This window comes from Sceloporus undulatus, chromosome 5, assembly GCF_019175285.1.
Source record: "Sceloporus undulatus isolate JIND9_A2432 ecotype Alabama chromosome 5, SceUnd_v1.1, whole genome shotgun sequence".
Lineage (NCBI taxonomy): Eukaryota > Metazoa > Chordata > Lepidosauria > Squamata > Phrynosomatidae > Sceloporus > Sceloporus undulatus.
This window is the reverse complement of record NC_056526.1, coordinates 51392635-51416136: the sequence shown is the minus strand read 5'-3', so window position 1 is coordinate 51416136 and position 23502 is coordinate 51392635. Positions and strand designations below refer to the sequence as shown.

The window sequence follows — 23502 nt, the reverse complement described above, 5'->3', positions numbered from 1 at the left end:
TACAGGGCATTATATTAATACTTTAATTACAGATGTAAATTTTAGAGACTGTTTTGAGGAGCTAGTATGTTCAGTATAAATCAGCATGAAATAGGGCAGCTTTATGGAAGTCTCAGTTTATCTGTTCTGCACATTTAATGCTGAAATTTTAATTTTGTTGCTGAAAACAATTTGTGTAATAGTGTTTGTCATCAGCCTGATACTTGCTTTGATTATTTAAATTTAACAGTTCAATGACTGAATCAATCAATCAAAAATAATAATATTATTATAATTTCAGGGGAAATTGTCAGGCTTGTGTGGAAATTTTGATAAATACACTTCAAATGATCTGATTACATCCAACAACATGGAAATAAAAAATGCTCAGATTTTTGGAGAGAGCTGGGCAATAGGACAGGTAAGCATGTGAACAGGCTTAATGTTCATTCCATTCTAACGGCATACATACTGGCGTTAAGAGTTCAACAACATAGAATGGTTTGGTTACTTTAAAACAAGCAAGCTATAAAACCCATCAATATGATAATAATGATATGTATTTCTCTTATGTTTCTGTCCAATCACTTTCTAATTCCAACTACTCATGACTGGTGGGCTCCCATGTTAACTGAGGGCAGAAACACAGCGGCATAAAAAGCCAGCTTCCAGCTGACATGGAGGCATGGTGAAGAGATGACTCACAACCCCAAGATGCCTGGAAGTTGCTCAGCTGCCCACATATGGGCTGGCTTCCAGTACTCAGATGGCATGGTGTTTATATGCCGCACGCCACCAGAGCACCTTAAAGACAGCTTCCAGCCATGGTGGCTGGGAAAAGCTGGCTTTTTGCTGCTTCTTTTTTGGGTGGTTTCAAGGCAGATTGTGGCCACGGCGTGCAGATGCTGTGGTCCCAATCTGCCTTCAGATGGGGTGGCTTGAAGCCACCCTTTGGGGCAGTCTGTTTTGCCCCTAAGTCTGCAACATGGTGTGAATTTGGGAGGCATCACCGTTTTTTTTAAATAAGGAAAACAAGGTAATTTTGTTTTTCTTTGTACTCACACATGGTCCTCCAGGAGTGGGTACTTTGTTTGAGAGGAGAATTGCAGTTCATGTAGTTTCCATGAGAATGGTAAGATGATTGCTCCCATTATTTACAAATGAAATCCCACTCTGAGAAACCAGAAGTGAGTTTCTTCCACCTGCACTATCAGTGTACCACTGAAATGTTGCCTGAGTCTAAATGTGACACTTGATTGGTGGCATAGGAGGAAGAAGAATGTGGAGGAGGGAGTGAAGGAAACTCAAGATATTTCAAGAAAGGTTTTGAATGGAAAACCATGAATATGCAGGTAAAATTAAAACAAAAAAAGATCTGGAAATTCTGAATAGTTCTGGAAACCTCCAATACTATCTCAAATGCTGATATTTACCATGATATGGTAATGTAAAAAGGGAAATTATGAATTCCTTCCTGATTTGGTTTTCTAACTAGACCCTCCATATATCTGAATGTAATATCTCCAATTTAGCTGAAGCAGTGGCTTTAAAAACATGTTTTGCCTCTGTTCAGCCACTGCCTTTGCAGTTCAACCGTGCAATGAAGTGCTCCCAGCTCCCAGCTCCCACTCCTGTGCTGCCATATCAAATTACAAAAGCCTTAACTAATTTTCCATCCTCCGCCTGATCTGAACATCTTTCTCTATTATAGCTATTTCTCAAGGCTGCTTCATACAGCTTGTTTGCTACATGGATATAGCTAATATGTTACACTCTAAATCTGCCAGATTTTTTTTATAGAACCAGAACTCAAGGAAGTTTACAACATTTGAAAAATGATACAGATGTAAAGCAAATATAAATAAAACATATAGAAAATTATTATTAAAAGGAAATTAAACAATGAATTGGAAAACAATTTAAATTAAGAACAATTTAAAACATCTATTAAAAAGACAATAAATAAAAACAGTACATCATACTTTTAAAAGCCTTTTTGTTATAATAATTTCCCAAAGCCGTGTTGGAATAAAAAAGTCGTCACCTGCAAACTGGCAATTTACAATAAAACATAACACACTTTCAAGCTACAATGACAAAATTACACTCAGAAGTTTGGACATGGGTCGGCCGAGAACATTTCAACACCCTCTCATAAATGGGGCTGCCCGACTCAGCAGAGAGCCACAGAGGCTGGACAGGCTCCTGGTGGGTCTCAACCCCAGTACGCGGGGCAGACTTCACAGCCCATGATTGTCTGGCTAGGAGCTGGAAAGGGAGGCACTTCCTCCCAGCGCTGGGACTACAAGTCCCAGGAAGTGCCAGGGCAGAAAGTGCTTCCCAATTGGGCATAATTGACTGTGGCACTGCCCAGGATTGGTGGGGGGGGGGGAGCAAGAGGCAGGATAGCCATTTGCCAAATATCTTCTTTTTGTTAATGTCTCAGTTACTTTGCAAATTGAATGGAAATCAAATTGAAATGTCCACCCTTTCTCCTATTCACCTGATCACTAGCGCACCTAAGCCACATCTAACATTCACCCACTGTCTACTCCCTGACGACTCAAAATTAGCATTATTAAAGTGGAATTGAACTATTGGATTGGAAAGTGTCACAAAGCAATGATGGGAAAGGAGGTCGTTAATGGACTTTTGGGTTAATAAAAAGAAACACTTTCCAAATGGTCTCCCACCAGGAGAATAACAGAAGAGGATCATGTCATGTGATAAGCCCCAACTGAAGATGCACTTATTCTGATGTAATTGCAATTTACCTGCCTAGTATGATAAAGCTCTTAGAGAAGAGCCTCCCACAACGATCTCAAAGCCAGATCAGGATTGTGTAGGAGAAAATGGTGTTTCAGATATCATGCTCAAAGTCTAAAACAATTTGCTGCCTGAAGTGATGCAGGAAATTGTGCTTATTTTCTTCCTCTCCCTTCTCTAAAGAGAGGAGTACAGTACCCAAAGACAGTCACAGTGCTTTGGCATGTGGCAGAGAAATTCTCACAGGCATTTCATTATCTCTCTGGCAGCAAAGATTCAATAATTATAAATTAACTAAAAATTTGCTGTCCCTTTGTGCCACCTAAAACCTTCCACCTTATTCTGTTTAATGGCAAGACTGGCCTTGCTGCTGACAAATATTTGTTGTTGTTGTTATTGTGTGCCTTCAAGTTGTTTCCAACTTATGGCAATCCTATCATGGGGTTTTCTTGGCAATATTTGTTCAGAGAAGGTTTGCCATTGCTTTCTCTTGAAGCTGAGAGTATGTGACTTGCCCAAGGTCACCCAGTGGGTTTCACGGCCAAGCGGGGAATTGAACTCTGGTCTCCAGAGTAGTAGTCCAATTCTCAGACCACTACACCAGACTGATTCTCTTCTGACAAATATACATATATCTATTTAAATATATACACAGCTAATAGCAATCAGCAGAGAGAGGTTGGACATGTTTATACAGTGAAATAGACACATAAGCATTTGCAAACATTTCATGTGTTCCGACAGGGTACGTATAATAATATCTGCACAAAAATTTATTTGGAGGCTTTTTGTGTATGCTGCAGATAACATCTCTCCTATTGTGAAATTTATTTGTTTAAAAAGGTTTGGAAGGACAAATAATTATCTCCACTGTTTTTTTCTTTCTGCTGCTGTTTTTATTTTGTCCTTTTGCAATTTTGTCAGGAGACAATTTGCTTCAACTGTTCCTGCTTTATATGAACTTAGTTAGTCACCTTTGCCCTTATAATCAAATCACTAAAATTTAGCCAAATGATGCATTGGCTAAACAGTGTTCTGTTTATGATTTACAGTTGGCTGCTCTGGAAACAATGATATGTGGTACATAAAACATAAAATTTTTGTGCTAAAAAGAAGGATTAGGGTTTAGGGGTTTTTTAAAAAATAAAAATAAAAAAATAAACAAGGATCCTTTCCAGATGAATATTTTTAGTTGTAAGGAAGGCATGAGACAGGCTTGGAGCATAACAAAACAAACACTATGTGTCTTCTGACTTTATGTGAACATTTCCAAGAACATGTACCATGCAGAGAAAATCATGATACGCCTAAATACAGTTATTGATAATTGTTCTGTTTGTTTTTCTGTCAATCAGTGTGCAAGTCCCAATGAAACCATAAAACCATGTGAAGTCCATCAGAGCAAGTTCCCTTACGCCAAAAAGGAATGCTCAGTTTTGTACAGTGATGTTTTTGCTCCCTGTCGCAACGTGGTAAGTTAATACTGCTTAAACCATCTAAGAAGAATAGGTAATTATCAGATATTTACACTAGATTGATAATATGAGCCATTACACATCTTAGTACTTCCAAGTGTTTCCACCAGACCACATGTTGCTTATGGACTCTTTGGGCCAAAACACATTGCAGAAATAATCCGGTTTGAGACCACTTTAATGGCCCTGGTTTACTCCTATGGAATTCTGGGAACTGTAGTTTGTTGTTGTGCCAAAGCTCTCTGCAAGAGAAGGCTAAATGTCTCACAAAATGACAGTTCCCAGAATTCCCTAGCATTGAGCCAGGATAGTTAAAGTAGTTTCAAGATGGATTATTTCTTCAGTGTGTTTTGGCCCTATGATAGGAGTGTACTTAGTTGATTCATAAGAAACATCAGCTGTATCCACTAGGGCTTACCCATCATTGTTATTTTGTGGCACTTTTTGGCAAACTTTGCCACTTGTGGACTTCTTTTTCCAGGGACAACACACACAAAGGCATCTCATCAAGACCAGTTACTGACCTACCCACAGATCTGTAGTTTAAAAAGGATGTGGTATAAATAGATAGAACATATTCAATTTATCTACCAAGCAAAGGGTGGAAATTGTTTATTGCCCACAGTTCTCAGAAACCCCCAATCAGCACGCCTAGATTCAGAGCTAAAATGACCACTGGCTGAGCTTAGTAGCTGAGCAAGTTATTACAGCAGGTGGCAGCATTTGCTTTCCTGTGCAAGAAAGTAATAACTGCCTGACTTTGTTAAAAATTTTATCATTATAAGCTCTCAAGGGAGTAGCCAAACATAGGTTAAAATACATAGGTCAACTCAATAACATTTACATGCATATACAGGAGTCAAAGGCATTTACATATATATAAAGCTGATGCAGCTGCAATTCCAAGGTGATGCAACATAATGGGATCTTATTAATTTTGATAAACTGTCACTTCTGTTTGACATCCATCTGTTCCTGAAACAAATTGGTCACACATGAGTCTTTGTTCAATGTCTATAGCTAAAGTAAAAGCTAAAGTAAAGAATTAACCTAGTTTGCCTGCAGTCTCCTTCCCATATCCATTCTTTGGTTATATCTTACTGCCACAATGGCTAGTTTCCTGTTTCTGGTGTATTTAAATAAATGTATGTTTTACAGTTTTAATAATTTTCCATTCAAAATCTTTCATGCCATGCCCTATTTTCAATTTAGGAGCTTATCGCATGAACTTTAAAACTGGCTCAAGCCTCCCGGGCTGCAGCCAGGACACGGGATGGAGGTGGGGATTGTCACATGCTAAATTGCCCACCTAATCACTGCCCATTATCAGCCCGGGTCCAAGCCAGGTCCCAGCTGTGCTCCGCCAGTTTTTTCTTCATGCCTTCTATGGCTCCCCTTATATTTCTGTTTAACTATCATGAATCATGTTGAACTTTCTACAGGCAGGCAAGGATAGATTTGCTTAGATTAGCTTTTGTCATCTAAGGAGTTTATCCCATGACTTAAAAAACAACTTACCCTGCTGCACTGAAGTCTCTTTTGGGATAAAGTCAGGTATTATCACTCACAAAATGGTGCCGATGTTGCTGCCCAGCTGAATCCTGGCCAACCTCTGGCTAGAAGCTGTGCTCGTCCAGCCTCTTTTCCAAACCAGGAAGCTCCTGGCTTTGCAAATTGGCCAGCTGCTTGCAGCTTATAGCCGAACGTTAGCCAGAATTTAGCTGGGCGGTGGGATCGGTGGCATTTTGCATGTGATAATACCTGACTTTATCATGAAAGATACTTCAACACAGCAGGGGTAAGTAAGCCATGCGATAAACTCCTAAGTTCAATAAGTTCAAGCAGGTTGTTGTTTCAGTATAGTGATGTGATTCAGTTGTGTGCTTCACCTGCTGTTATGTTCTGAAGCTTCCTTGCTAACAAAAGGAAGAGTCAGATACAGGTTAAAAGAAGACAAATTAAAATCAGTTAAAATATTTTAAAACAATTCAAAACCATGCACTTGTGAAGGTCTGTAAAAAATAATGTAGGCTCCAAATCAGTTGGTCCATGTTTTTACTGGAATGAGAGCAATGTAAGTACCAATTGAGCCTCTAAGGGGACAGTATTCTATAATGATACATTTTGCATCAATTTATTTAAATTACAATACGTTTAAATAACTGCACAATTTTCCATGAAGGACTTTGACACTCCATACTCTGCATTTCAATAACATTTTAACCAATCCTCTCATTTTTCAGAAATGTTGACTCTCCTCCATGTTTTTCAGATTGATGTTACATCATTTGTCAAAAATTGCCATACTGACACATGCAATTGCAATCTTGGTGCGGACTGTGAATGTCTGTGTACAAGTATTGCAGCTTATGCACACAAATGCTGCCAGGAGGGCGCAGTAATTCATTGGAGATCTCCTTCTCTCTGTCGTATGTATGGTATTTATTATGTCCTTAAACATAGGTGTAGAGAAAGTGGATTATTCTGCACTTCATTGATTGATTAAATTACAGAGGCTGAAAGTGCTAATGCTGATAAGTAGTGGTACAATACCGTAAACAGTATGAGAAGTGGACAATTTTGGCGAGTCTGAAAGCCACATTTCTGACTGTGACAGTCTCTGAAGTTTGTGTCCTGCCCAGCTAGAGCCTGGAAATAGTTGGAAGTGTGCTTCTGCTTTTGAAAAATAGATATTTATTCATGTTAACCAGTGCAGGGGGCCCTTATAACCTATTTAAAAAAGACTCATCCAGGACAGGCAAGTCATTCCCCGTTTTGCTAGTAGAAGGACAGGGGATGTGTGGAGTAGCTGAAGTCTGCAAAAACAGCTCCCCTATTCCTAAGCTATACGATATGAGTTCTGTAGTGATGTATATTTGTAAAAATGGATCCTATGTAAAAATCTATACTTTATCAGTCTATTTGAGAGATCTAAACCTAACTATCTACCAATCTCTCAGTTCACTTTTATTCTGGTATTTTTATATTCCTAGGTTCTTGAACTGGCCTTTGCATTAACTTTGCCTATTTTATAAAAGAATAAGTGAATGTTTAAGCAAATTTGGAAAGTTTATTTTCCATTGCATTTAAAGCATGGGTTAAAGCCTATCTTGAAGGTGCAAACCTGCAATGAAATTTCAAATCTTCACATTCAGTGTATTGCGTAACTAGAAAGATGATCCCAGAAAATGAAGCTCCCAGTTAAAAAATATGGAAGGGTGTGTTTTTGTGAATCAGATTTTATTGCCTGACTGTGAAATTGTTTTGGAACTATTGCCGATAATGAATTCCCCAGTTAGATTTTGCTATGAATGCTTCTAAAAAGTGTACCTGTTTTTTTTCTTTCAGCTTATGACTGTGATTATTACAACCAAGGTATGTAGCAATTTTGTGGATGTTAAAAAAAAATTCTGAACAAAATGCAAAGAGTTTTCCAAGATCCGATCCTTCTGATTCAAGAGATAGATGTCTACTGACCAATTGCTTCATACAGAAAATGCTTTCATTTACATGATCAGCACAACATTTGATATATAACAACATTTTAATCATTTGTCAGTGGGGGTGCAACCTTAAGAGAATCTGCCCCACTCCCCACCCCCATGCTCTGCTTTTTAGTATATTCAGTGAGACAAATAGGTTCAGGAACAGTTGCAGTCCAAGAGAAAGCACAAGGAAAATTTTGTGTGGTTCTGTTAGTCTAATAGGAGCATGGAAGTGTTTGAATTGGGCAGATCAAGTCTCAGCAATGAGACAGAAATTGTTCAAATATGTACAAGTGACAGTTGAGGAACTATGCAGATAAACAAGTATTCAAAATCAGTATAATAAAGGACAGAGTTTGCTATTCTACTGTTTACAGGAAGAAGATATCAAGTAAACCCAGATGGTCCAGGCAGAAGGTTATTTTGTACGCTTATCTAGATTATTTTGTGAGGAGGATGGGAGTGGCAGGAACCAGTAGAAGTGAATATTAGGGTGTCACAGCGCATCCTCAGTAGCTTCCAGAGTAATCTTTCCTCTGGAGTTGTCAATCCTTTGCTTCTTTGTGTTTTATAGAAACCAACCTAAGGACATTGCCACATTGGACACTATATATTCATCTTAAATAAAGTGATTATATCAGTGTCAGCCTATGACATTCTAGTACTTTCTATGCTATCCTTCCGTATTCTTCAGGTCTTATTCATGACAGTTATTGTCATAAAATGCATACACCATCCCAACTTGTATAGAAAGCCAAGGTTCTTCTTATTACTCAATACTTATGGTTTGAGTGAACAGAGATTAATTGCCCCTTTAATATCATCTCATTTGCAATGTCAGTTTCTCTTCCCACTACTGTGTGAATGTGTGAGCAAAGAAGACTTTAATTACTAATTTCTTCCAATTTCTTTTCATTAAAAATTAAAATGGTTAGATAAAAAGAAAAAAAAATGGTACAATGTTATTTACCCTTCTGAACAGAAAGTGAAATTGTGGCTTTCAGAGGGTAGTTAATGACTATTCATCCACAATAGCTAATTCTCGCCTGTGTCCATTATCAAGCTATGAAATCAGCTTGATTTCTGAAATCCCAAAATAAAATTCTCCCTACAAGGAGGAAAATTGAATTGAGGTAATCACTACTGAACAGGACATGCTTGCCATTTGATATTAAGGAAGGATCTTGATCATGATTAACAGGATTGCTGAACAGAATAGTACTTATTTATTGCTTCTGTAGATTCTCCATTTTACTTACTCTTTTAGAGTTATAAAAACAATACCTTACCAGCAGTGGGGTAAGCAGTTTTTTCTTTCATTCTCATTTTATTTTCTTTCTTCTGTTTAACATTTGATTATCATTTCCCTCTTCCAGGGCTTGGAGAAGGACCATACATTTTGGCCAGCTATGGTCAGAATGATACTGTTATAGGAGTCAATATCACCAGCAAAAAGATTTTTCCTTTGCCTAGAATCAGTATCAGTGGAAATGTGTATTTTAATTTTATGTTAACTCCTGGACTTTTCAAAGATAAGATACTATGTAAGTTTTATCTTTAGAATTTAGTGTGATCAAACCTGTTTTTAGGAATTACAAGAAAAAATTTAACCTTTTTATACCAGAGAATGCTTTTATAACAAAGTTTTGAAAATATGAGTAAATTTGTTAAGCTATAAAAGAGTAGGGGGAATTTTTGTTTGTTTGTTTAGGGAATTTATATCCTGCCTTTCTACCAAATTGGGATTCAAGGTGGCTTTTTATCTTTGTGTGGGATTTTTGTACAGTTTTTTTTTAAACAGAACTTTGTCTTTGTACAGTTAAGGCAGGGAGGACTTTAACTTTTTACAAATTTAGCAGTCCTGAGCTCCCACTACTACCCACATTTCCTACCCATTGCAGGACATAGAAATGTTTAGAGGATTTGAGGTGTCTCTTCACTGACCTCACATACCATATAGAATTGTTTCGTTAAGATGTTGGTTATTTTTGTTTTTATTAAGAGTTTGAGGATGTTGAAAAAAATGTGGTTCACAAGGTCTAGGAAAGTACAAAAATGTACCCCAGCAGAATTTTTCCAACCTTGGTAGTCTTCTGATCTGTGTAAAATGCTTGAATATAATCTCAGATGTAAGGGTCTTTCTCCAGTATTTAAACATAAATGATTGTATTTAATATTGAAAAAGAAAAGAAATAGTTAAGTTCCAAACTGAATTGCCGAGTACTTTTATACAGACACGTGTTACATAATTTCTAAGATGTTGCTTTGTACAGGTTTCATACTTAAGTTGATAGATATAGAAAACACACCTTGGTTCAATAATGGCCATTTATTAATGGGTTATTACTCTGATTCAGATTCTGAATCTTTTTGAATTTCACCTATAATGTGTACATATTAGAACTGGGTTAACATTTAGCATCGAAGAGCAAAGATTACCTCACTGAGGATAGTAGTAATAAGGCTACATAGTCTGAGGGACCCAAAGTATCCTCCCTTTTTGTCTACCTATCCTGACCCCTCTGTGATGTAAATTGATCCTCTTAGGATGGTTTTCTTCCTCTTCCCCCAGTTCCTCTCTCAGCTGTTCCCTAAGCTAGATGAGCTTAGTACCTGAATAATTTTCCTATTTTTGAATGATGTTCTTATAATAAAGCATTTAGTTTTTTCTCTCTAAACCATTGGTGTCTTTGCTCCTTAATCATAAACTCTATCTGCTGCATGCCCTCTCCATTAGTGTAGACATAGTACAAGAATAATTATTATAAAAATAAGCCACATTAATATATCGTTAGCACATCTTAGTATAACCATGCAAGAATTGATTTAGTATTAAATAGAACTTTAGCTGTATTACAACATTTAGGATTTGGTAGCTGATGCTTACTGTTTATTGTTGTGGATTTAATTTGTGGCAGCTCCATCTCTGGTTTCGCTTGAGTCTGCAGAAAGACCAAACTACTTCTTATATGTTCATGACAACAAAAGCATTTGCTTAGAACAGTGGGATGCAAGGCCAGCATTTCGTAGAAGGGCGACTTTCTTCCATCATCAGGGTCTTTGGATCCCAGGTTATAGTGCATTTGAACTGCATAGGAAGAAAGGTTTCTTCATTATACTCACTACCTCTGCTGTGAAAGTATCAAAGTATGACAACTCTGAAGAATTTAAACGGTCCAGCAGCTTCAGTATAGAGGGTGAGTTATACATGATAACTGGATAGGTGAATGGGAGATGTTGCTTCTATTACCACATTATTGTAGTAGCACAGAGTCTTTACAACTACTTGTAGATAAAAAGTTTAGCTGTTGTTGTTATGTATATCCTGCTTTTCTCCCAAAATTGGGACTCAAAGCCATGTACTTCTCTCCTATGAGATTTCAAGAGGGCCTCCATGGTATAACATGTGATATGAAGACTTCCATTTTCTCCTATAATGACTAGGGGGATTTTATATTGCCACTCCTCTGATATGCCCTCAGCTTTCAGAAAGTTTTACTATTAATTAGTGTTTTCCTAGTGTTTAAAGTACATGCTATATGTTATAAAAGCATGATACAGTTAGCACTCCTTATCCACGGATTCAAGCATCTGTGGCTTGAAAATATTTTAAAAAAGTATAAATTCCAAATAGCAAACCTTGATTTTCCATTTTATAAAAGGGACATCATTTTGCTATGCCATTATATTTAATGGGGCTTGAGTATCCATGGATTTTGTTATCTACAGGGGAATCCTAGAATCAAACCTCAGTGGATAACAAGGACCCACTGTATAGATATGCAAGAACACATCATTCTCACCAACCCATTTTTCTCAATGCATGGTTTGGACAGCCAGAGATGGTGAAAGTGTAGCCATCCAAATATTGCTGGATAGCAACTTCCATCACCCTTCACTATGACCCTGTGTGATACAGATCCCGCAGTATTATGCTATGAAAGGCCAGACATTACCCACTGATGTTCTACAGTGTACACACGATGAAAAAAGAAAAAGATATCTAGCTGTAATATACAACATGAGGACTAAACTGAGGCTGTTGTACTTTGGTCACATCATGGCCGAAGGCAATAATGCTTGTAGGGTGGAAGGAAGAAGGAAAAAAGGAAGACCATGTACTGTACTGCCACTGTCCTGAATTTGTAAGCTCTGAGCAGGATGGTAGGTAATGAGGGACTTGGAAGTCTCTCATTCATAGAGTCACCACAAGTCAAAGTTGATTTGATGGAAGTTAACTTGTTTCTATTAAGCAAGTCAATACAGATGGAATACAGCCTCCAAGAAGATTGCATCAGGAACATTGACTTTTGCCTTACTTTTTCTTCAAAGTGAATTTATACTTCACTGTCAGCACTGATCATGGCATAGAGACAGTTTGCATAGAAGGGACCATTACAAACTCTTCTGGATTTTCAAATCTTCAGGAGAAACCCTCTTGAGGCTGCCATTACCTGAGAGGCTCAACTAACAAGCCTGCTGAAGAGGATTTTTACCTGTGTTGGTCCCAGACTGTGAAATGCCCTCCTTTTAGAACTGTGATAATTTGCACTCATGCTCCTTTTAGGAAGGGTGTAAAGATGCATTTTCTTTTAAATATTTTTAATGTTTTTCTGCCCTTTGTGATTATTTTAATGGTGTGATTACTATGGTTTGTTTTAAACTTGTTTCCAGTTATGTTTAGCACCTGCCGCAAATGCTTTTTTATTTGGTGAAGCAAGTTTTAAAAATTGTGTTTTTTTTAAACAAAATATGTTTTTGTTGTTTCTCAGAACTTCATACAGCAGTGCCTTATAGGAGGATGTGTGAATGGAGATATGAACCTTGCACAAGTCCTTGTGTTAAAACTTGCAGTGATCCTGAAGGAACAGCATGCAAATTTCTTCCACCGTGAGTACAAATATTTTCTGTAACCATTATTTTGTGTAATATTTTTTCCATTGTCTATGTTCATTAACCTGTATGGAAAGTCTTGATGACATTTTTTTCAAAAAGTTGGATTTTGTTTGATTATAAAGCAATATGGTTTCTAACTCCTGCAAAGGCAAATGTGTCTCATTGAATGTCCCAATGTGTAGAACAGGGGTGTGGATACTTTGGCCTCAATTTTTTGGCCTACAGTTCATATAAGCCCCACCCATCGGTGGTTTTAGAAAATATAGACCTGAACATGTAAAAGGTCCTTGAAATAGCACAGTTGTAGTGAAGGGATGGACAGAAGATAGACTAGAGTCTATTGACAGCTTTATACATGGTTTGTAGAAGGTTGGTGAGAGTTTCTGAGTTCCATAACCAAAAGGACCTCTCTCCTTTCTTCCTCTGATTGAACTATTTAAACTAGAAAGAGTTTGTGTGTGTGTAAGCAACAAGGGGAGGATCAGGTATGGATTTATGTGTGAAAGACTTCGGAGATGAGTTCTGGGGCTAAAAACAAATTTCTAGATTGGGCATAGAAGCATAGATAGAATCATAGAGTTGAAAGAGACTGCAAGGGCCAGCCAGTCAAATCATACCCAACAGATGGCCATCCAGCCTCTGTTTGAAGACTTCCAAGGAGGGAGACTCCACTACACTCCAAGGGAGTGTGTTCCACTATCGAACAGCTCTTACTGTCAGGACGTTCCTCCTAATGTTGAGGTGGAATCTCTTTTCCTGTAGCTTGCATCCATTGCTCTGGATCCTAATCTCTGGAGCCGCAGAAAACAAGTTAGCTCCATGAGCTCATAGGCTTGGGCCTGCTCCTTCATTCTAAGTGTGGGTCTTCCATTTTTTGCCCAGCCATTGCTTTGCAGTTTACTCTAGTATTTGGACCTCAGGTTTTTAGTGTACTAGACCAGCCATCATACCTCTAACTTGTCAATACATATGTTCTATCCAAGTGGAAATTCAGAGCAGGCTTCAGGTGTGTGAACTGTTTACTGAACCTGGAAAGTAATGGAAGAAGAAGGAAGTCACTATTCTAGACTGATGTGCATGGGGCAGTTTCCTGGCCTTGCAAGGCATAACATGTTGTACTGGAGATGGCAACAATTTTCTGCTTGCAGGATTTCAGAATTTCACTTTGTTCAGCACTGGATCTAGTTGCAATTTAGGCCCCTGCATTGCCAAAAGATAATCTTTAGTGGTAAATCAATGTGGGAGGTGATTTACTCCAGAGGAAACATAAAAGTCCTTTAACAGTTCCAGTATCCCTTTGCATCAGGTGGTAGGACTGGGTCACTAAACAACAAATTCTAGCCAGGCTATTGCAAGGCCAGTGGTTCCAACACTCATGGTTAGATAATGGGGCTGTGAGTGAGGAACCTGGAAGATGGATCCTCAAGATAACACAGGGCAGAATCAAACAAAGGGAAGTGAGATGTACAGGTGTGTACAATTCATTCCGATAGATATGATAACTTGCTGTGAAGAGGCATACTACTTCCATCCTAATAGATAAAAGAACTTGCGGAGAACAAACATATTGTTAACAGGAGACTTTGCCTAGTAATGAACTATCTAATAGCAAAGACAAAATAACCCTTTCAATAACACTAGACAGCTGTTAATTTTTGGTGGTGGTGCTGACAAAAATTCTAGAACCTATCTGCTGCATATCCATATCCACTTTTTTGTTGTGTGCCTTCAAGTATTTTCTGACTTATGGTGACACTAAGGTAGTTGTGTGTGTGTGTAGGATAGTACAGTAGGCCAAAACTTCCAGTCCCCTCTTCCTTCTTCATTGAAATAGTCTCTGAGTAGTGCTTGTATAGCCTTTCCCAATCTGGTGTCTTCCAGATGTGTTGGTAAGAACTCTCATGATCCCACAGCACTGCAGATGTAGGATTATATGAGTTGCATCTGGAGGATGTCAGATTGGGGAAAGATGATTACAGCCATGGAAACATCAGAATGTTTGCCTTTTAAAAAAGACTGCAGAAATAATTACTGTGCATTTTTTCTTGAACTTTTTTATTTGTAGGGTTGAGGGATGCTTACCATATTGTCCTAAAGACATGATTCTTGATGAAGTCACACTTAAATGTGTTTATCCAGAAGACTGTAAGTGTCCTTATACAATGGTCCAAACTTACCACAGTAATATAATACACATTGGTTATAAGTGATATCATTCAGTGTTAGAGAGATATTTTGGTGTCTTTTAATAAAAGGTGCTATATTAGCATTTTCAGTTCTGTGCATACTTTCTAGTGAGTAAAAGCAAGACTGCTAAGAGTGTACCTGTGCCCTGTTGAAGAAAAATCCATTGCAAGGAGCGGGGGCCACTGGTTGGTGACTTCAAACCAGCTGGCTGGGTGAGTGCCTCTGTTTTGGCCCAAGCAGGAAAGGAGCTCCTGGTGGTACATGAAGATCAGAAAAAAGAGGAAGAAATTCTTTTCCTGTTCCCCTCCCTCCTTCTTTCACACTGTGATTTTCTATCAGCTGGGAAGATACTTCAGAGCTCTGCTGCTTACAATGCATGCAAGCCAGACATGTGGCTGGGGCATGAGGGGAAAGTAGGATAGACATTTGGTTCAGTGGACATGGGGAGGGGGGCATGGAAGAGTCTCCAGTGCCTAGGAAAGAAATGATGAATAGTATTACTGAGAACGAAAAAGATATATGTAACATAGTCAGGGCCCAAGCCTTTTTCTTGAGCCCTGAGAAAATATGCAAAGAATTGTTCTAGTAATTTAAAAATTGGAACTCTAAATTCTATATATGGATAACTCATAAAAGACTATCTCTTTCTTTTAAAATATGTCAGTTCCATAATTTCCAATATTTTGCTGGCAGAGAAAATTGTCAGGCCCACTTTCCATTACAGATTTTGTTGTTGCTTTTACATAATTTTATAACAACAAAGCAGTGCAAAACATTTTCTGCTACTCATCCTAGTCAGCAAGGGCAATACATGGGCCTAATTAAGCTTTTACCTGCATGTCCCCTGAGGAAGTTGGAAACTATGCCCCAAACTGTGCAGAGTTGCCAGTTACTACACTTCCCTTTTCATCCAGGTTGGGGGCCTTATACCTGTATCTCCCACTTTTTTTAGAAGTGGAAGAAACTAAGTGCAGTCTACTTTCCCTCTCCCTTTATTTACCATGGAGAAGCCTTTCTGGTGCCAAAATATCTAGTGGGTACCAAATTAGAGGAAGCTGCTATGGAATAACAACAACAACCTTTTTTTTTTATAGGCATACCTGTGAAACCTACAGAATCTTCATCTGGGACAAAGCTTACCCTGCTAAGCACCCATCTAGTAGACACAGTGAAAACATCTTCACAAATGCCTCCAAAATTTGTTACTGAAGGAGTTGAGCTAATATATATTAATCTGACTACCAAAATAACAACTGAGAAAATAAAGAGTAATGAGCAAATGCTTACAGATCTTCATACAGCAGCTTCATTTCACACAGGCACAACTTTGCTTGATAGATACAGTGCCACAACACCATTTGCAAGACATGGATCTACATCTCCAACAACTTTCCCAGTTGCTTCAATCTCAACAACTACCGTAAAAACAACATCCAACAGTACAAGTCCCATTTTCTTCATGTCATTGCCCTCTGAAACTTCAGCTATACAGCTATCGACAACATTTCCTCTAATGACCACATCCACAAAACCATTAGGATCTACAATCTCTTCTGCTGCAGTAGCCACATTACCTGTTCGACAAGATTTTGCATCTGCTGAAACACCTATAAGCCTGTTAACAACTGGAAGTCTTTCCACAAGCCCTTCTCCTGTGTTGATAGGTGCAGCAACACAATCTTTATTAATAGAAAGACCATCTCTTCCAAGTCCCACATTGCTTACACATTCACCATCAACACACACATTTACTGTGGTTTCAAAAAGTAAGCCCTATCTGTCTTCATTCCCCAGTACTATGCCTCCAGTTCCCTTATTTACTTCTAAATTTACTGTATTTGATAAAAGGCCCCTTTATAGCATCTCATCTTCAGACTCAATGACAATTCCACCTGCCTCAAAGACAGAAACTAAAACATTGCTACATACATCTGTTTCATCACCAAAAACACTTGTAACCCCTGAATATATTGTTCCCTTAACTACAAAACATTTTACCACAACTGCCGATATACACAGTGGAATATCATCTTCAGTTGCTACTCAAAGACCTACAACGTTATCTTCATTGGGTCTGAATGTGACACATTCAATGTCTGCATTAGTGACGCCTCCAATTACATCTCAGAGACCTAAAGCAACTGGAGAAGTTACAATTGTCTCAAAGAGCTTTCACATAGGACCTTCCACAGGTTCTTTCCCAGGTGTCCCTCAAGCTTCCAAACCATTTTTAGCTAGTACAGGTCCAAAAGAAAGTAAATACGTACTGCCTACAGATTCATCTGCAGTACCAGCTGTTTTTATGAGTTCATCAGAGTTTACTGGGACCAGGGCTTTGCCAAGTAGTACTTCAGAGTTACCTATAAAGATGTCATATGATACTGTACAAACAACTTCTAAAGCCAGTGTCGATAAGTTTGTCCCACAAACAGAATTAAAAGCTTCATCTGTAGTTCACAGTGCAGATACATCTACTACTTTTGCAGAGTTTTCAGGAACTTCGTCTTTTGCAAGTCCATCTGTTTTACTCACAGTATTAACAAGATCTTCTACTCCTCAGATCTCTGTTTCAGCATCTCCTTCTGCACATTCATCAATAATGCACCAAACTGGCATGACTTTTCCTCTGATACCAACTGCTACTCACATACAAATGCCAGTGGTATCACTTGGTGAGAAAGCTACCTCAAGAAGCCCAGATTCTTATCTTGCAGCATCTCCTTCAGTTATTCCTTTATCAAGTGCAGATATTTCTACAATAGGTACAACATATTTACCTCCTGTGAAGGTCTCAGATGAAGCTGTGCTGTCTTGGGAAGCTACAAGTTCTTTGACTATTCCAGTGGACAATAGAACATTGTCCTCATTACCAAGTACATTCAGTACTCAGTTTGCAGAGCAAGCATTTACTGTGGGTGCACTTTCAAATATTACATCAGTTCTGGCAGATGTTACTGAAAAGTACTCCCTTAGCCCCTCAGTTAGTTTACTATCATCTGTGGGCACAACAAGTCCTCCTAAAACTAAGCAAGTTACTGAATTCTCTCCTGTTGGTTTGAAATTTCACACTGCTACAGAATCAGTTCCAATTCCTGCTACCTCCCAAACAATGATGTATGCTCCAAATATTACTTTGTTTACATCCAGGCTTTCCACAGAAGCCTTCAGAACAATGCCGATTAAAACGGCAGAAGTGATTACCTCAGGTGGAGGAGAGCTGAGTGTAGCACAGACATCTGAACTTAAAAATGCAACTTCTGGTAGGGAAACTGCATATTCCCTAGCAAGTAATCAAACCTCAGAAATACAGGAAAGTACACACACTAAAGAGCTGTCACTGCTCCCAATTCAGGTGACTCCATTTATCAGTGAAGGCAGCACAGTGCCAGCAAAACCAGTCACACTCTCTGATGTGACAGCATCTGATTGGTCTAGAGTTCCTCCACCAAAATCATTTGGACCTTATTACAGTGTGACCGAACCACAGCAAATAAGGATCACTAGCTTACCAAATGTCACAATAACAGATTCATCACGTTCTCCTGCAGTGTCTTTGGGAACACAAAAATCACAGGTAGAAATGGAAGTGATGGCAACAGAAAGTGCAGAATATGCTTCCTTTGGCACAATGATCCATTCCCTTATGTCTGCAACATCCCTTGAGTGCACGGTGAGGATATTTTTGCCTTTTTATTTATTTTGCTATTTATTCTAATGTCTAATTTTACTCAAAATTTCTATTTGAAATTTATTATGTCAAATTTTTAAAACTTGCTTTCATTTGTGCTTCATTAAATGCCTCTGTCTTCAATTCTTTTGCTTTAGTGTCCAGCTCTTCATAAAAATTCCTGCATATCTACATCTTTGAGTGTGTGCATTTAGTAATCCCTGTATGTAGTATCACCAGTGGGCCAAATTCTGCTGCTTTCTTTACTAAAGTTATCTACTTACAATTCGGTCATATACCTATACAGTGGATCCTTGTTATACGCCTGGTTTTGGTTTCAAGATCCCCCGTGTATAACAAAATCCGTGTATGCTCAAGTCCCATTGAGTATAATGACATAGCAAAATGGTGTCCCTAATAAAAAATGGAACATCAAGGTAAATTTATACTTTTTTGGAACATTTTCAAACCGTGTATGCTTAAATCCGTGTATAAAAAATCCGTGTATAAGAAGGGTCGACTGTATCATCTTTACCAACACATCCATTTATAGTAATGGTGAAACTTTGTTCACAAAATAAAACAATCCTTTTAATGACAATTTTTCCCTGTTACAATGGAACAGCCACGGTATCTTGATCCAGTAGACCAATGTACTCAGTATGTGTGCATTAATATGGGATGGATGCTGTACAACCTCTCAAGGAACTGTCATAAAAATGTGGAGAAACCTGACTGTGGTTTTCGAGGGATGCCAATTCAAATTAACAGTGACAGCTGCTGTCCAGAATGGGAATGTCCTTGTAAGTCTTTGCATAGGTTACATTATATTGTTTATAAATAAAAGTCTGAAAATTATGATTTGCATTTAAAAACTGATAATAATTTTGTACTATGGGTCTATATGAAACTCATAAAGCCCAGTGCACCCAGACTTAGAGTAGAATAGTGAGCTTTGATTCATTCACATTATCCTATTAATTTCAGTGTGTCTACTAAATCTAACCCATAGTTTGCCTAGTAGAATTAAGCCAAACAGGATGTTCTACCACAAGTCTACAGAGACAAATTCTAAGAGACAGAAAGTTTAAAATCTCTCTGTGTGGAAACTTCTCCATTTAAACTGCAATCCTACCCATCATTACCTGGATGGAAGTGCCACTGAACTAAATGAAACTAATATCTAGGCAGATATTCATAGGATTGCACTGTTGGGTCTAGTTCTCACTTAAGTGGAAAGCTTGCCTAGGCAGTACCATTTAAGATTTTGGATGGGCACCACTAAAAACATGACTATCTCTTAAAGCCTTTGGGTCATACTTATCTATCTTCCAATGTTTCAGACATACCTCCCCATTCTGTGTTATTTGCAAACTTAGTATGTAATGGCCTTAGGACAGAACCTTGAGGCACTCTACTTCAGATTTCCTTCTAGTTTGCAGCACAACCATTGATGATGATTCTTTGAGCACAGTTTTCCAACCAGTTACAGATCCAACTGACAGTGTTCCCATCTATTCCACACTTAATCAGTTTGCCAATCGAAACATAATTACACTAAACCTATAGTAATAAGCAATCATTTCTGACCTTAGGAACTTGACATGTGTGCCAGGCTTTGGTATCTGGGGTGGGGGGATACGTTCCAGATTCCCCTGTGAATACCAAAATCTGTGGATGTTCAAGTTCCGTTGTCCCCAATGGTGGTGTGTCTATATGATGACGCCGTTAGGGAAAGTCCCTGTTCTTCTGAGGCAGTTTATGCATGCAGCTGCACTGCCATTTGGGACAACGGAACTTAATGGTGCCATGGCTAAATGCACTCACCGCCACTGGGGACTACGGGGACTGTCCTTAATGGTGGCATGGCCAAATACATGCACCATCATTGGTGACAACATGGGCTTGCCATCCACGGATGCTTGAATCTGCCGATGGCAAGTTCGAGGATACCAAGGGCTGACTGTACTGAGCTGATGAGCTTATGACTGGAAGTGAGCTAGGTTGAACCCCCCCTCCCCTTTTCAAACTTCTGCAGATTGTTTGGATGCTAAATGCAAAAAATATGCTTCTGTGAATTTGCTATAAATAAATAAGGTGGGTTTTTAAAGCTAGTTTCCAATCTGACGTCATTCAGTCTTGATTTTTTTAAAAAGTTTTCTTTTGAGGTGATATTACCAATACTCTAATATTTGTTATAAAGAAAGCTAAATCTGCTAAAAATAACCCCACAATGGCCCCTCAAGGACATTGACATGCTTTTTTCAGTATTTTAAAAAAAATATATTTGGGGATGAGAGGCACAGGTGGTGGCAATGGGCCACATTGGGAACCAAGGTACAGCAGTGTGCCCTGCTGGTCACACATAGTCCACTACTGATACAAAGCTGAAATTTACAAATCAGTCATTGTATAGTGTATAGCTTCTGAGAGAGCTACATGATTGATCTTCCCTTTCTACTCAATGCTGTGAATCCAGACTGTTTGCCATATTCTGCAGTGTGCACATAAGCAATGCAGTTCTTTCATGTAACAGAATACACTCTGTTGCTATTTTGGGATATACTGACTAACCGTATAATATGTGACATCTTAAGATTCCTACAGTGGCAAGATATTAGACAAGCTGGTCTTTGATCCCTTCTCTGATTCTCTGATTTTGTTATTCTATAAAAACTGCAATCCTATGTAAACTTTTAAAGGAATCCCCACTGAAAAAGGTGGGACATAATTTGTATCAGTAGTGGACCATGTGTGACCAACAGGGCACACTGCTGTACCTTGGTTCCCAATGTGGCCCATCGCCATCACCTGTGCCTCTCATCCCCAAATACAGATATATTTGTTGCTACTGGACAGTGATCTTCATTATTTCTATATTTAGTGATTTTTTTTTACACTTTATTATAAGAAGTAAGCATACTAAGTTGTGAGAAAGACTTATCACTAGTACACTGGATCCTGGATTCGGTAAAGACATCTGAATTGTAATGTTCAATGGTGATATCATTAACGGTCAGTTCTTTCCTAGGTCAGTGCTCTGTCCTGTCTGAATTGAGCATTATTACATTTGATGGAAACAACCTAGCACTGTATAAAGTAGCTTCCTATATTTTAGTCAAGCTACCCACGGAGATTATTGTGGCTCATATTGAAAAATGTCCCACTAATCAGGTAAGAAACTTGTGTAGTACTATATTTTTATAGTGTGATTTTAATACTGTTATTAGAATTATTGTTGTTGAACTGTATAATCTGACTGTAATCTCGCTTCGATCCAGCGGGAGAGGCGGGAAAACATAAATAAAACTTATTATTATTAAATTTATTATTATATGTTTTAGATTAAGAAAAAACTTTATTTTTCAGTGTTAATAAACACCCATCTTCTATGATAAATATAATGAAAACAATTATGCTTCAGTTATGTTATATAATCTGATGATATGGAATCCATCATGCTACATGGTGCCCATGATTTTGGAGGGATTCTGGATGAACAGATCAGTGACCAGAGAGCTTCAGTATTTAAAATGCAAATTGTACAAATATTAAATATTACAAGTGCAATCCTATGCATATCTATTCTGATATAAGCTCCATTGTGTACAATAGAGCTTATTCCAGATGTATGTATAGAAATATAGCAGGAGGGGTTTTAGCACAATCAGTGATGTTATCTGTTTGCAACGGTAGCTGTTTACATTCATGAATCATTTAAAATAAGTTTGTTTAAAGACCTTATATTGAATTATAAGTAGTAGTTTCTGGAATTATGCCACTTTTTACGAGAGTTCTAACCCACTTTTAAAATTATTTTTCAGAGTGCCAATTCAATAAGAAAGCATGTGAGTATTTCTGTAAGGATGATTTTAACATAGCTGTAAGCATACACTACAGTTTGTGGTGTGTTATATGCTTTTGAAAATGTTCTCTGTCTTTTTCATTCAAGGCTCCCCCTGGAAGTGCTTCAGGTCTCTGTTTTAAGAAACTTAACGTAACAACACCATTATATACAGTACTTATCAATCGTTTAGCAAGAAAGGTGAGTTGTGAGTTAATAAAACATAATCTGTAGAATGCTAATGTTAAAAATGTAAACAAAAATATGGACCAATACTTATACAAATTTCTGGAATGTGACAAAACTGCTTTAATACAAAGGAAGACTTCTTTTATAGTGCATTACTTTATCAATAGGAGCCAGAAATGGGGAGCTAAACAACTTTGAATTGCCTGTTGCCAAATACTTCTCCAAAATAGCACTAATTTCTGTGGTTGTAACATTTTAGCCCATTTTAGAGGTATGTGAATGGGTATGGATCCTAGCACTGGGGCAAATCAATACTCCTCTATCCTGGTTGTGGAAGGGCTCTGCTGGATCCAAGACATTCCTGTGCTTTAGTCGTGCTGCTTTGCATTCATAACAACCATTAGGGAAGCAACAGGATTGTTCTACCCTTGAGTTCAGGGCATATTTTTTGTTTCTCAGAAAGACCTATCCATTTGCAGTTTGTAATTCAGCTATATATTTTGTGCCAACCTTGTTTTTTCAGTTTGAATATAGGACACCTTGTCAGCAAAGGAGACATTCCTTCATGTCACTTTATTTTAGAAAATAAAACATGGGAAAGAGAAAGCAATATGCTACTATGATTTTAGGAAAACACTCATGTCTTTGTAGTTTATTATACCAGAAGGAGTTTCTAAAGAGTAACACTACCACTCATGGTTTTCTTGTGCATGATATTAGAACAATTGATTTCATTTAAGCAGTCTTTTTGCCTTATTTTAGGTTGTTGTGGATGCAGTGATTCAGTCTTTGCCCTTCTTGAAACATGGCTTATGCATTCAGGACACTGGTGCTATGTATGTAATCAATACACCAGCTGGCATCAACATTAAATGGGCCCATGTTACAGGCATTATAGACATCCAGTATGGTTTTCATTCTAATACATCCACTAAAACAGAAGGACTTTGTGGTGAGTATTATTATCATCATCATCATCATCATCATCATCATCATCATCATCATCATCATCAT

At 38.0% G+C, this 23502-nt stretch overlaps 1 protein-coding gene across 1 annotated transcript in view; it reads left to right on the top strand.

Annotated features, from left to right (window-relative positions):
• The window catches only part of OTOGL (otogelin like), a 106395-nt gene that overhangs the window by 53151 nt on the left and 29742 nt on the right, over positions 1–23502 (top strand). Inside the window, 14 exon segments of the mRNA XM_042467983.1 lie at positions 281–400; positions 4101–4217; positions 6493–6649; positions 7569–7595; positions 9082–9249; positions 10624–10902; positions 12478–12595; positions 14667–14746; positions 15883–18458; positions 19081–19258; positions 21487–21629; positions 22280–22303; positions 22408–22500; positions 23251–23440. Of these exon segments, the coding sequence (XP_042323917.1) occupies positions 281–400; positions 4101–4217; positions 6493–6649; positions 7569–7595; positions 9082–9249; positions 10624–10902; positions 12478–12595; positions 14667–14746; positions 15883–18458; positions 19081–19258; positions 21487–21629; positions 22280–22303; positions 22408–22500; positions 23251–23440 (4270 nt within the window).